Genomic DNA, 13,898 nt, shown 5'->3' with positions numbered 1-13,898 from the left:
TTAATAGATAGATAGCGATATATTGTACATTAATAGAAGTGATCGTCGCTGGCAGGATCAGCCACAGATCACTCCACAAGCTGCAGCGAGACCTCATATGACTGTGGTGGCCCCTGGTCCTGTGTAGGGGCCCCCTGCAGGTCCTTCCTATCACAGGATCTGTCCTGAGCTTTCTATCCTATTGCATCTGTGATGCTGGTACTTGTGGTACAGACAGAATCTATTTTTACATATAAATGATAGTAATTTAATGAGAGGCTAATATATATATATATATATACAGTTTATCTATATGACACGATAATAAACCGCCGCTATGATTCCGGATGTTGTCATTGTGTTTCTTGCACTGATCCATTCCCTTCTTCTGTTCCATATCAGCTCCACTATACTGATACACAGCTCCAAATCCCCTGCACAGATACAATTGTGTTTACCTGCAGCCACCACTAGGGGAGCTCACCTACTGAGGATCATGGCAGCTGTACAGATCTGTATTGTGTGAGCGCCCGCTGGTGGGGACTCTGTGATGATCTGGGACTCTGCGCCTTTCCTACATTGTCTGTCTGCGTCTCAGGTAGTCTGACTGTGATCTGGGACTCCAGCATTGTCTCATGTCTGAACATACCTTTAGGTTGCTGTCGCTCCATACTTTATACTGCAGCTCTGCTTGCTTAGACTGGCCGCAGAGAGTCGGTGCACGGAGAGATGATTATTATTACAGCAAAGGATTATACATTACAAGTCTCTAAATAACAAGTGAAAACATTTAGATGATCTTTTATTAATACATGAAATGAAATGACTCCGAGAATAAAGGGGATTAGAGATTTGGTTGTGAATGGAGTGTGGGTGTGATTGGAGTATTTGGAGTGTTGACCACTGATTGACCTTCACAGGTGACACAATCTTCAGATCTGATCTATAACATCACAAATACTGCTGCAGCCATCTTGGCTCAGTGCATTCCTTATGGGGCTTGCTCCTCATGGGCGGGACCTCCAGACTTGGCCAATCCAGGGACTTATCTGTGATCTTCCTCTACAGAACCAAATATGACCAGACTCTTGAGGGCCCTGTCTGCACAAGTCTTACAGCTCCCCATGGGGTATATGAGCGTCGTCCTCATCCAGCTCTTCTCGGTGGTCCTCTGGTTGGATATAATTGTCCTCTATAAACCCGTCCTCATCGTCTTGTGGCGGTAGCGGGGCGCCGGGCAGGTCACTCTGAGACTCTGTAATCCATTCGTTCTCGGGCAGAGGGCGATGACGATAACTGCGGAAATAGCGATGGAAGAGATTGCACTTGGCGACAACAGCGATGAGAAGCGACACGGTGCCTGCGATCAGCACAAACCCCACCAGGTACGGCCAGGATCTACCCTGAGAGGACGCTGTGGTGGGTAAGGGGGTAGCTGTGGAGCACAAACAAAATCATCAATGTAGATATTCAGATCCTGACAACCCAAAGAGAAAGGCAAAATACATCTCCTTAGCCCATCGCCTCTGATCCCAGATAAATCCTTGCCTATAACCTGAACCCTCGGAGAAGATAAGACACGATGAACCTTGTTTGTCATAACTGTGACCACTATAGATACTGGGCGGAGCTCTGCCTCATTTTAGCTCCACCCCTGAGGAACAGGAATGTGGCCGACCTAAGCTAGAGCTCCAGTCCCTATGGATCCATAGCGACCTCTATGGCACCTAGTGCTTTATCTTCACACCAAGTGATTAGTGAATGTGAGTGCATGCTGAGACTTGTAGTTCCACACCTGTTCTGGTTGAGTTCTTGTGTAGCCAGGCAGTGGGAGACAATGGCTGCTCAGTAAACACGAGCGGGTGGAGGACGTGAACAGTCAGCTTTGTGTGCACTACTATTAACAACCTTGTACAAATAAGGAAGAAGCTGAGAAGGCAGGAACGGTGACGGCAGCGTACACAAAGCCCGCGGCTGCCGACTAACCACAGAGCGCCCCCATCACACCCACAGTCTGACTGCCGCCATTACGAGCTCCGCACCTGCAGGAAATGGTCACTTCCTCCTCCCGGGGAGAGGGGCAGGAAAAGATCTGGGGGAGGAAGAATCAGCAACATGCAAAATTTAAGGGACCATCCCCCCCTTCTCCCCCAGCACATTCAGTTTCTGGGAAAGTTGTGTGACAACCAATAATATCAATAAGGTGGACAAATCTTCCAAATTTGCCCCTTTGCTTTACACTGCAGCACAACTTTGTCAGATGGAGAGATGATTTTTAACAGGACAGAAGGTTAGAAACTAAGTAACAACCAAGGAAAGGGAAATAACCAGGCAGAGGGGAGGAGCCTCAATAAGGAGGAGGAGCCTGCAGAGAACTAGTCACGTAGGAGCTCACATATACAACTGCTATTAGATTAGAAGTGTGACGCCGCCCCCTGCTGCCGGGCACAAGACCCTGCAGGTATATAGCAGAAAGGGGCAGATTTATTAGGACTGGCGTATTGTACAAGAACTCGCTGGTGCAGGAACAAAAGATTTACGAGGAGGTTTCAGCACCAGAATGGAGATTTACAGCAGCTAGAAACCGCCATAAATATCCAATATAACTCACACAATGCGGATAGCGAGGCGCGGAGCAGGGGTTGTATACACTAAATGTGCGCCAAAATATCATCCCCCCTCTGAGCCATAAAACTGGTATAAGGGAGTGAGGAATCCCCACAAAGTCTATAGAAAGTTCTAGAACGTCTGATAATTTGTAGAGAACAATCCACTTTTGATGTGTAAATGTGATATGTGATGCAATAAGGCGCCACCTGGAGGCCATGACATGACTCACTGAGGTTAGAGGTCAGGTTGCTGTTAGAGCTGTCACTGACATCACGGACGTAACGTTTGATGACCTCGCCGTCGGCCTTGTCCCGTCTGTGTACATCAGGTTCTCCCTTTTCTGCCAGGGCGGCGCAGGAGCAGAAGTCGCCGGATACTGGAGGAGAAAAGCAGCAGGTCACGTGAGAGATTGTCATTAAAGTAGTAGTTAGTAACTGGTATGTTATACATGGCACATGGGAGGTGGGGCCCCGCCGCGGAGTTGGTGTTGGGGCCCCCAGTGGGAGCATCTTCCCTCTAGACCAAGCTACTAAGGTTGGACAGGGCCCCCACTAATAAGATGTGCTGAGTGGTGGAATCTGGAAGTCAGTGCTCACTTTCCCTGCAGCACCCCCACAGGGCATATGTAGCATTGCACCACACCTAGTAACGCTCGCCCTGGTATTACGTCTCTAGGATGTGACATTTTCACTGTGACCTTCACCTTCTTTATAGAGAGACGTCACGTTGCTTATTATAGACTTGTCAACACAGTAAAGAGCCAGAGCGACATTTTTTCTATATTTCTGGATCACTGAATGGCCCCAGGTCAGAGGACACATTTAATGTAAACATGGCGGCAAGTAACATTTAAAGAGAACCCGTGCTTTTTATATAAGAGCCGCGTTCTCTGACCTGCAACTCAAAGCTGCAACTCCCATCAGGCCGGCTGTCAGGGTATATTGTAGGGCTACAAATTGGGAGTGAACTGTATCCACCAACAGCCCCCCAAGGTACCAAACTCGGGAGTGGGTGTGCATAGCCCCATAAGGGCGCCAGACTGGTGCCCTCTATTGGCAGGGCTGTTGTAGGGATGAGGCAGGAGACATCAATGTGGCAGATGGGGGAGTCTTAGTGTTAACAAGTTGTGGCCCTTGGCTACTTTTGTATACTTGAGAGATCACAAATATTTTGCAAAGATCACCCTGATAATCCACCAACCACCTGCCATAGTGATCTTCCACCAACCACCTTCAACGTTCATCCACCAACAATTTACCATGGCCAACAACCAAGTGCCTTCCATAACCACCCACCAACCAGCTCCCATAGTCATCACCAACCCCGTCCCACCAATCCCTCCCCCAATACCTTGATGATGGAATTTAGGAAGTTGTCTTCGTAACGAGCAGTCACAAAATCTTTTTTGGGCCAACGTGTCCATCAAGACCCCCGTCCTGGGTGCTGATATCAGGGAGGTTCCCCTCACATCCAGTCTGGTAAGTGCTCTAAGGTTCTGCAGATCAAGGTCTTGTAACATGTTATTCCTTAAGATCAGTGTCTGGAGATGGAGCAGCCCTTGAAAAGCATTGGAGTGTAGTCTGGAGATGTCACAGCTGCTCAGGTCCAGGGTCCGGAGATGGGACAAGGTCTTGAACGCTCCTGCTGGGAGGGTGTGTAAGGGGTTCCCAGAGAGATTAAGGGAAAGAAGTTCTGAATATTTTCTAGGAAATGGTGGAAGGTGATGGATGGAATTGGCGGAGAGGTCCAGGTACTGGAGATTATGGGGGAGGGTGAGGGGGACATTAGTCAGTCCTTTTCCACTGCAGTCCACATGGCCCTGTATAATGGTCACCACAGAAGAGGTTAGGATACCTAATATTATACTGGTTTTGTGCCCCTACAGTCTCTGGCTCCTTCACGCTCAGGATGAGGTGGGGTCTTAGGGGTCAGTAAGTGATGTTAGATCCTAGTGGTATGAGAATAGCCCTCTAATGGGTCTTGTCCGGGATCTGCAGCGTGCACCATACACATATAGCGGACCGGGCTGTGGCTGGTATATCTGCTTCTTACCACTGGATGTACATCTGGGGTTACTGACTCACATATAGGGGTCAGTATTATAGGCCTCAGGGAAATAAGATATGCAAATTACTTCTCTTTCTAAAATCAGAAAGTGCCTCTAGCGCCTCCTATTGGAAATAACAATCCTATAACTTCCAAACAGACCTTGAAACATGACTAGGAGGAAAACCGAAGTCAGGGCCAAGTACCTGAAACAAGTGTCTGCAGACGGACCTCTGGCCCGGGGACATCCGAGTTATGTTATACGGCTGGACATTGATTTATTGAATGGCTACTTTCCAACAGGTGGCGCTAGAGTTACAGATTTCCTTCTGTTTGAGACTGCAGATTTATGGCGGAGCTCCGAGGAATAGCTGTCACCCAATCTAAAGTGTTTAGTGACGTTCATGCATCCCCATTGTCTATGATGTGCGGTGTCTTACCTGAGTGCGCAGGGTACAGGGGTGAGCAGACACGGCCAGGAGGAGGGGAGCGAGGAACAGCACGAGCCGCATCCTAATACCAGCTGCAATGAGAAGATCAGTGAGAGCCTGAAGGAGAAAGAGAGACCTCGCAGATATCAAGAGTATTTGAAGGGATTCTTGGGGATTTGGCAACCATGGAGTTAACAGGTTACGTTCTCAAAAGCCTCATCCCGCACGTCCCATTCTTGCACACTGATCTCGGCTTTTCAACAAGATCTATAAAACTGCATGCCAGGTTCTTGGTTTACATATTGATCATGGTGTATAAGCCCACTAGCCACTGCATGGCGACCACTATATGATGGGCCCGAACTCTACTGGGTGCGGCGCTGCAAAGCAACCACTGCTGCAACACAGCACCCACAGGAGAGTGACCCAATAGCCCAGCAACTCCCCGCGGCCAGGTGAGACCATTGCAAGACGGACTGGACAAGTAATGCTGACAAGTCTCCATCACTGTGAGGATTCACAATTTCTCTCCTATTGTGTCACAATGTGTCAGTGCAGGTAACAAGTATCACAGGATATTTACCTGGATTCTCTAGCCCCGATACCGCTGTAACAAACTCTCAGAGACGCTTTACATCTTCATTCACCGGTGTGAACAATGTTCTTCCCGATCGCTGACAGCAAGCAGAGGTTTTGTAATGGGGAGAATCTGAAAGACAAAGGTGGAGAATTACACGTGGTGCCCCAGAATGAAGGTGTTATAGATCCTGGTGCACCAGGGGTCAGTAACCTGCCGCACGCCAGCTGCTGTAAGACTACAACTCCCAGCATGCATACTTGCTCTGTTGTTCTTGGAACTCTCATGGATGTGAGTGGAGCATGCTGGGAGTTGGAGTTTTGCAGCAGCTGGAGAGCCGAAGATTGCTGAGCCCTGGTCTAGACAAAGACGCCCAATATATTAACATTACACACTCCAGCATCTTTATCTGCACACGCTGCATCACCTTTACTGTAAAGCTTGTGACAATTGTGCGAGAATAATCGGTCACCAATTAACCCCTTGTGCTCTGGTCACAGCAGCATACTTCCCAACTGTCCCGATTTCCGCGGGACAGTCCCGATTTGGGTGACATGTCCCGCGGTCCCGGTTGGAGGGAGGTATGTCCCGATTTCAACTCAGATCTGCGTCCAGAGGACGCAGATCTGAGTTGAACACACATGCGGCTGAAGGAAGGAGCTGACACAGGTCAGCTCCTCGCTTCGCCGCTGCCCGCCTCTCTCCCTGACACACGCGGCTGAAGCTGCTCGCGTGCTCGCTTCGCCGCTGCGTCTCTCTCTCGCTGACACATGCAGCTGAAGATGTGGGACATGAATCTGGGGGCAGAGATGGAGAGGACATGAATCTGGGGGCAGAGATGGAGGGACATGAATCTGGGGGCAGAGATGGGGGACATGAATCTGGGGGCAGAGATGGAGGGACAGGAATCTGGGGGCAGAGATGTGGGACATGAATCTGGGGGCAGAGATGGAGGGACATGAATCTGGGGGCAGAGATGGGGGACATGAATCTGGGGGCAGAGATGGAGGAGACATGAATCTGGGGGCAGAGATGGAGGGACATGAATCTGGGGGCAGAGATGGAGGGACATGAATCTGGGGGCAGAGATGTGGGACATGAATCTGGGGGCAGAGATGGAGGGACATGAATCTGGGGGCAGAGATGGAGGGACATGAATCTGGGGGCAGAGATGTGGGACATGAATCTGGGGGCAGAGATGGAGGGACATGAATCTGGGGGCAGAGATGGGGGACATGAATCTGGGGGCAGAGATGGAGGAGACATGAATCTGGGGGCAGAGATGGAGGGACATGAATCTGGGGGCAGAGATGGAGGGACATGAATCTGGGGGCAGAGATGGAGGAGACATGAATCTGGGGGCAGAGATGGAGGGACATGAATCTGGGGGCAGAGATGGAGGGGACATGAATCTGGGGGCAGAGATGGAGGGACATGAATCTGGGGGCAGAGATGGGGGACATGAATCTGGGGGCAGAGATGGAGAGGACATGAATCTGGGGGCAGAGATGGAGGGACATGAATCTGGGGGCAGAGATGGGGGACATGAATCTGGGGGCAGAGATGGAGGGACAGGAATCTGGGGGCAGAGATGTGGGACATGAATCTGAGGGCAGAGATGGAGGGACATGAATCTGGGGGCAGAGATGGAGGGACATGAATCTGGGGGCAGAGATGTGGGACATGAATCTGGGGGCAGAGATGGAGGGACATGAATCTGGGGGCAGAGATGGGGGACATGAATCTGGGGGCAGAGATGTGGGACATGAATCTGGGGGCAGAGATGGAGGGACATGAATCTGGGGGCAGAGATGGAGGGACATGAATCTGGGGGCAGAGATGGAGGGACATGAATCTGGGGGCAGAGATGGAGGGACATGAATCTGGGGGCAGAGATGGAGGGACATGAATCTGGGGGCAGAGATGGAGGGGACATGAATCTGGGGGCAGAGATGGAGGGACATGAATCTGGGGGCAGAGATGTGGGACATGAATCTGGGGGCAGAGATGGAGGGACATGAATCTGGGGGCAGAGATGTGGGACATGAATCTGGGGACAGAGATGGAGGGACATGAATCTGGGGGCAGAGATGTGGGACATGAATCTGGGGGCAGAGATGGAGGGGACATGAATCTGGGGAAGAGATGGAGGGGACATGAATCTGGGGGCAGAGATGGAGGGGACATGAATCTGGGGGCAGAGATGGAGGGACATGAATCTGGGGGCAGAGATGGAAGAGGGACATGAAACTGGGGGCAGATGAAGGGTGTATATGAAACTGGGGGAGAGATAGAGGGGGGACATATAATTTACGGGTGACTGTAGGAGGATTATACTGTGTGCGGGCACATGAAAAATTAACGAGTGGGCGGAGTCAACACAAAAGTGGGTGGGGCTAAATTTGCCGCGGCGCGCGTTGTCCCTCTTTCGGTTCTTCAAAAGTTGGGAGGTATGCAGCAGTCTGTCCTACAAGCAGGGCTGGGCGCTGACCCAAGCACACGAGGACACGAGATGAAGGTTCAGAACTGAATGTGATTATCTTTATACAATGTGAATTATCCTCATCAGACAACAAGGACGTCTTAAGGCCTCAAGTTGTGGAAACACAGATTTTTTTGGTGCAGATTTTTTGAACCAAGGCCAGAAGTGGAGTGAGCAGAAGACAGAAGTCTAAGAAATCTCAGAACTTCCTACAGATTTCCCTTTCCTTATGTAGCCGTTCTTGGCTTAGATTTAAAAAAAAACCAAAAAAAAAAACCTTTAACAAGAAAAGTGTTTCCTGAGTTCTTTTCTATAAGACTAGATGTATGATTGGGGGGAAGGGGAGGAAATTACACCACGAGAATGACCTCCGACCTCTGCATGTCCTGAAGTAGAGAAGCTGCTGTAAGTAATACTGACGTCTAAGATGCTACACCTGTCACCTGAAGCAGCTGCAACAATGAAGAAGGAGACATGTATACCTATAGTGTTACTGTGTATCCTTGTATATGGCTTATAATTACTATATTATCCTGTGTAATACTGTGTATATAATTATATATGCTATGTCACAGTACACAGATAATACACACAGTGATGTCACAGTACACAGATAATACACACAGTGATGTCACAGTACAGGATAATACACACAGTGATGTCACAGTACAGAGATAATACACACAGTGATGTCACAGTACAGGATAATACACACAGTGATGTCACAGTACAGAGATAATACACACAGTGATGTCACAGTACAGAGATAATACACACAGTGATGTCACAGTACACAGATAATACACACAGTGATGTCACAGTACAGAGATAATACACACAGTGATGTCACAGTACAGAGATAATACACACAGTGATGTCACAGTACAGGATAATACACACAGTGATGTCACAGTACAGGATAATACACACAGTGATGTCACAGTACAGAGATAATACACACAGTGATGTCACAGTACAGAGATAATACACACAGTGATGTCACAGTACAGGGATAATACACACAGTGATGTCACAGTACAGAGATAATACACACAGTGATGTCACAGTACAGGGGTAATACACACAGTGATGTCACAGTACAGGATAATACACACAGTGATGTCACAGTACAGGATAATACACACAGTGATGTCACAGTACAGGGATAATACACACAGTGATGTCACAGTACAGAGATAATACACACAGTGATGTCACAGTACAGAGATAATACACACAGTGATGTCACAGTACAGGATAATACACACAGTGATGTCACAGTACAGGATAATACACACAGTGATGTCACAGTACAGGATAATACACACAGTGATGTCACAGTACAGGGATAATACACACAGTGATGTCACAGTACAGAGATAATACACACAGTGATGTCACAGTACAGGATAATACACACAGTGATGTCACAGTACAGAGATAATACACACAGTGATGTCACAGTACAGGATAATACACACAGTGATGTCACAGTACAGAGATAATACACACAGTGATGTCACAGTACAGGATAATACACACAGTGATGTCACAGTACAGGATAATACACACAGTGATGTCACAGTACAGAGATAATACACACAGTGATGTCACAGTACAGAGATAATACACACAGTGATGTCACAGTACAGAGATAATACACACAGTGATGTCACAGTACAGAGATAATACACACAGTGATGTCACAGTACAGAGATAATACACACAGTGATGTCACAGTACAGAGATAATACACACAGTGATGTCACAGTACAGAGATAATACACACAGTGATGTCACAGTACAGAGATAATACACACAGTGATGTCACAGTACAGGATAATACACACAGTGATGTCACAGTACAGAGATAATACACACAGTGATGTCACAGTACAGAGATAATACACACAGTGATGTCACAGTACAGAGATAATACACACAGTGATGTCACAGTACAGAGATAATACACACAGTGATGTCACAGTACAGGGATAATACACACAGTGATGTCACAGTACAGGATAATACACACAGTGATGTCACAGTACAGGATAATACACACAGTGATGTCACAGTACAGAGATAATACACACAGTGATGTCACAGTACAGAGATAATACACACAGTGATGTCACAGTACAGAGATAATACACACAGTGATGTCACAGTACAGGATAATACACACAGTGATGTCACAGTACAGGATAATACACACAGTGATGTCACAGTACAGAGATAATACACACAGTGATGTCACAGTACAGAGATAATACACACAGTGATGTCACAGTACAGGATAATACACACAGTGATGTCACAGTACAGAGATAATACACACAGTGATGTCACAGTACAGGATAATACACACAGTGATGTCACAGTACAGGATAATACACACAGTGATGTCACAGTACAGGGATAATACACACAGTGATGTCACAGTACAGGATAATACACACAGTGATGTCACAGTACAGGATAATACACACAGTGATGTCACAGTACAGAGATAATGCACACAGTGATGTCACAGTACAGAGATAATACACACAGTGATGTCACAGTACAGGATAATACACACAGTGATGCCACAGTACACAGATAATACACACAGTGATGTCACAGTACAGGATAATACACACAGTGATGTCACAGTACAGAGATAATACACACAGTGATGTCACAGTACAGGATAATACACACAGTGATGTCACAGTACAGGATAATACACACAGTGATGTCACAGTACAGAGATAATACACACAGTGATGTCACAGTACAGAGATAATACACACAGTGATGTCACAGTACAGGATAATACACACAGTGATGTCACAGTACAGAGATAATACACACAGTGATGTCACAGTACAGAGATAATACACACAGTGATGTCACAGTACAGAGATAATACACACAGTGATGTCACAGTACAGGATAATACACACAGTGATGTCACAGTACAGAGATAATACACACAGTGATGTCACAGTACAGAGATAATACACACAGTGATGTCACAGTACAGAGATAATACACACAGTGATGTCACAGTACAGGATAATACACACAGTGATGTCACAGTACAGGATAATACACACAGTGATGTCACAGTACAGGATAATACACACAGCGATGTCACAGTACAGGATAATACACACAGTGATGTCACAGTACAGAGATAATACACACAGTGATGTCACAGTACAGGGATAATACACACAGTGATGTCACAGTACAGGATAATACACACAGTGATGTCACAGTACAGGATAATACACACAGTGATGTCACAGTACAGAGATAATACACACAGTGATGTCACAGTACAGGATAATACACACAGTGATGTCACAGTACAGGATAATACACACAGTGATGTCACAGTACAGAGATAATACACACAGTGATGTCACAGTACAGAGATAATACACACAGTGATGTCACAGTACAGGATAATACACACAGTGATGCCACAGTACACAGATAATACACACAGTGATGTCACAGTACAGGATAATACACACAGTGATGTCACAGTACAGAGATAATACACACAGTGATGTCACAGTACAGGATAATACACACAGTGATGTCACAGTACAGGATAATACACACAGTGATGTCACAGTACAGGGATAATACACACAGTGATGTCACAGTACAGGATAATACACACAGTGATGTCACAGTACAGGATAATACACACAGTGATGTCACAGTACAGAGATAATACACACAGTGATGTCACAGTACAGAGATAATACACACAGTGATGTCACAGTACAGGATAATACACACAGTGATGTCACAGTACAGGGATAATACACACAGTGATGTCACAGTACAGGATAATACACACAGTGATGTCACAGTACAGGATAATACACACAGTGATGTCACAGTACAGAGATAATACACACAGTGATGTCACAGTACAGAGATAATACACACAGTGATGTCACAGTACAGAGATAATACACACAGTGATGTCACAGTACAGGATAATACACACAGTGATGCCACAGTACACAGATAATACACACAGTGATGTCACAGTACAGGATAATACACACAGTGATGTCACAGTACAGAGATAATACACACAGTGATGTCACAGTACAGGATAATACACACAGTGATGTCACAGTACAGGGATAATACACACAGTGATGCCACAGTACACAGATAATACACACAGTGATGTCACAGTACAGGATAATACACACAGTGATGTCACAGTACAGAGATAATACACACAGTGATGTCACAGTACAGGATAATACACACAGTGATGTCACAGTACAGGATAATACACACAGTGATGTCACAGTACAGAGATAATACACACAGTGATGTCACAGTACAGGGATAATACACACAGTGATGTCACAGTACAGAGATAATACACACAGTGATGTCACAGTACAGGGATAATACACACAGTGATGTCACAGTACAGGATAATACACACAGTGATGTCACAGTACAGGATAATACACACAGTGATGTCACAGTACAGGATAATACACACAGTGATGTCACAGTACAGGATAATACACACAGTGATGTCACAGTACAGAGATAATACACACAGTGATGTCACAGTACAGGATAATACACACAGTGATGTCACAGTACAGGATAATACACACAGTGATGTCACAGTACAGAGATAATACACACAGTGATGTCACAGTACAGGGATAATACACACAGTGATGTCACAGTACAGAGATAATACTCACAGTGATGTCACAGTACAGGATAATACACACAGTGATGTCACAGTACAGGATAATACACACAGTGATGTCACAGTACAGGATAATACACACAGTGATGTCACAGTACAGGATAATACACACAGTGATGTCACAGTACAGGATAATACACACAGTGATGTCACAGTACAGGATAATACACACAGTGATGTCACAGTACAGGATAATACACACAGTGATGTCACAGTACAGAGATAATACTATATATACTGTATATAGAGTACATATAATAATGTATAGCACTATGGGATTAATGGTGTTATATAAAAAACAATAATATTAATAACATTCATGTTATCTGTGTCCTTGAGTATTATATGTTATTGTATATACTGTGTATTATTATATGTTACTGTATATACTGTGTATTATTATATGTTACTGTATATACTGTGTATTATTATATGTTACTGTATATACTGTGTATTATTATATGTTATTGTATATACTGTGTATTATTATATGTTACTGTATATACTGTGTATTATTATATGTTATTGTATATACTGTGTATTATTATATGTTATTGTATATACTGTGTATTATTATATGTTACTGTATATACTGTGTATTATTATATGTTACTGTATATACTGTGTATTATTATATGTTACTGTATATACTGTGTATTATTATATGTTACTGTATATACTGTGTATTATTATATGTTACTGTATATACTGTGTATTATTATATGTTACTGTATATACTGTGTATTATTATATGTTACTGTATATACTGTGTATTATTATATGTTACTGTATATACTGTGTATTATTATATGTTATGGTATATACTGTGTATTATTAGGTTACTGTATATACTGTGTATTATTATATGTTACTGTATATACTGTGTATTATTATATGTTACTGTATATACTGTGTATTATTATATGTTATGGTATATACTGTGTATTATTAGGTTACTGTATATACTGTGTATTATTATATGTTATGGTATATACTGTGTATTATTAGGTTACT

At 44.9% G+C, this 13,898-nt stretch overlaps 1 protein-coding gene across 2 annotated transcripts in view; it reads right to left on the bottom strand.

Moving 5' to 3' along the window:
* Window positions 1-764: 764 nt before the first annotated feature.
* C9H1orf210 (chromosome 9 C1orf210 homolog) overlaps window positions 765-13,898 on the bottom strand; it is a 57,119-nt gene continuing 43,985 nt past the window's right edge. The window contains exons 2-6 of one of the 2 annotated variants that reach the window (XM_075286449.1): window positions 5,650-5,775; window positions 5,076-5,158; window positions 3,940-4,408; window positions 2,819-2,965; window positions 765-1,414 (exon numbers count right to left, since the gene is read on the bottom strand). In XM_075286449.1, coding sequence (XP_075142550.1) covers window positions 1,092-1,414; window positions 2,819-2,965; window positions 3,940-4,408; window positions 5,076-5,147 — 1,011 coding nt within the window. In that variant the 5' untranslated portion in view covers window positions 5,148-5,158; window positions 5,650-5,775 and the 3' untranslated portion in view covers window positions 765-1,091. The remainder of the gene's footprint in view (window positions 1,415-2,818; window positions 2,966-3,939; window positions 4,409-5,075; window positions 5,159-5,649; window positions 5,776-13,898) is intronic. The other variant, XM_075286448.1, reaches the window with a different exon arrangement.

This window comes from Leptodactylus fuscus, chromosome 9 (assembly GCF_031893055.1).
Source record: "Leptodactylus fuscus isolate aLepFus1 chromosome 9, aLepFus1.hap2, whole genome shotgun sequence".
NCBI classification, from domain to species: Eukaryota; Metazoa; Chordata; class Amphibia; order Anura; family Leptodactylidae; genus Leptodactylus; species Leptodactylus fuscus.
This window is presented reverse-complemented; position numbering and strand designations above follow the sequence as displayed.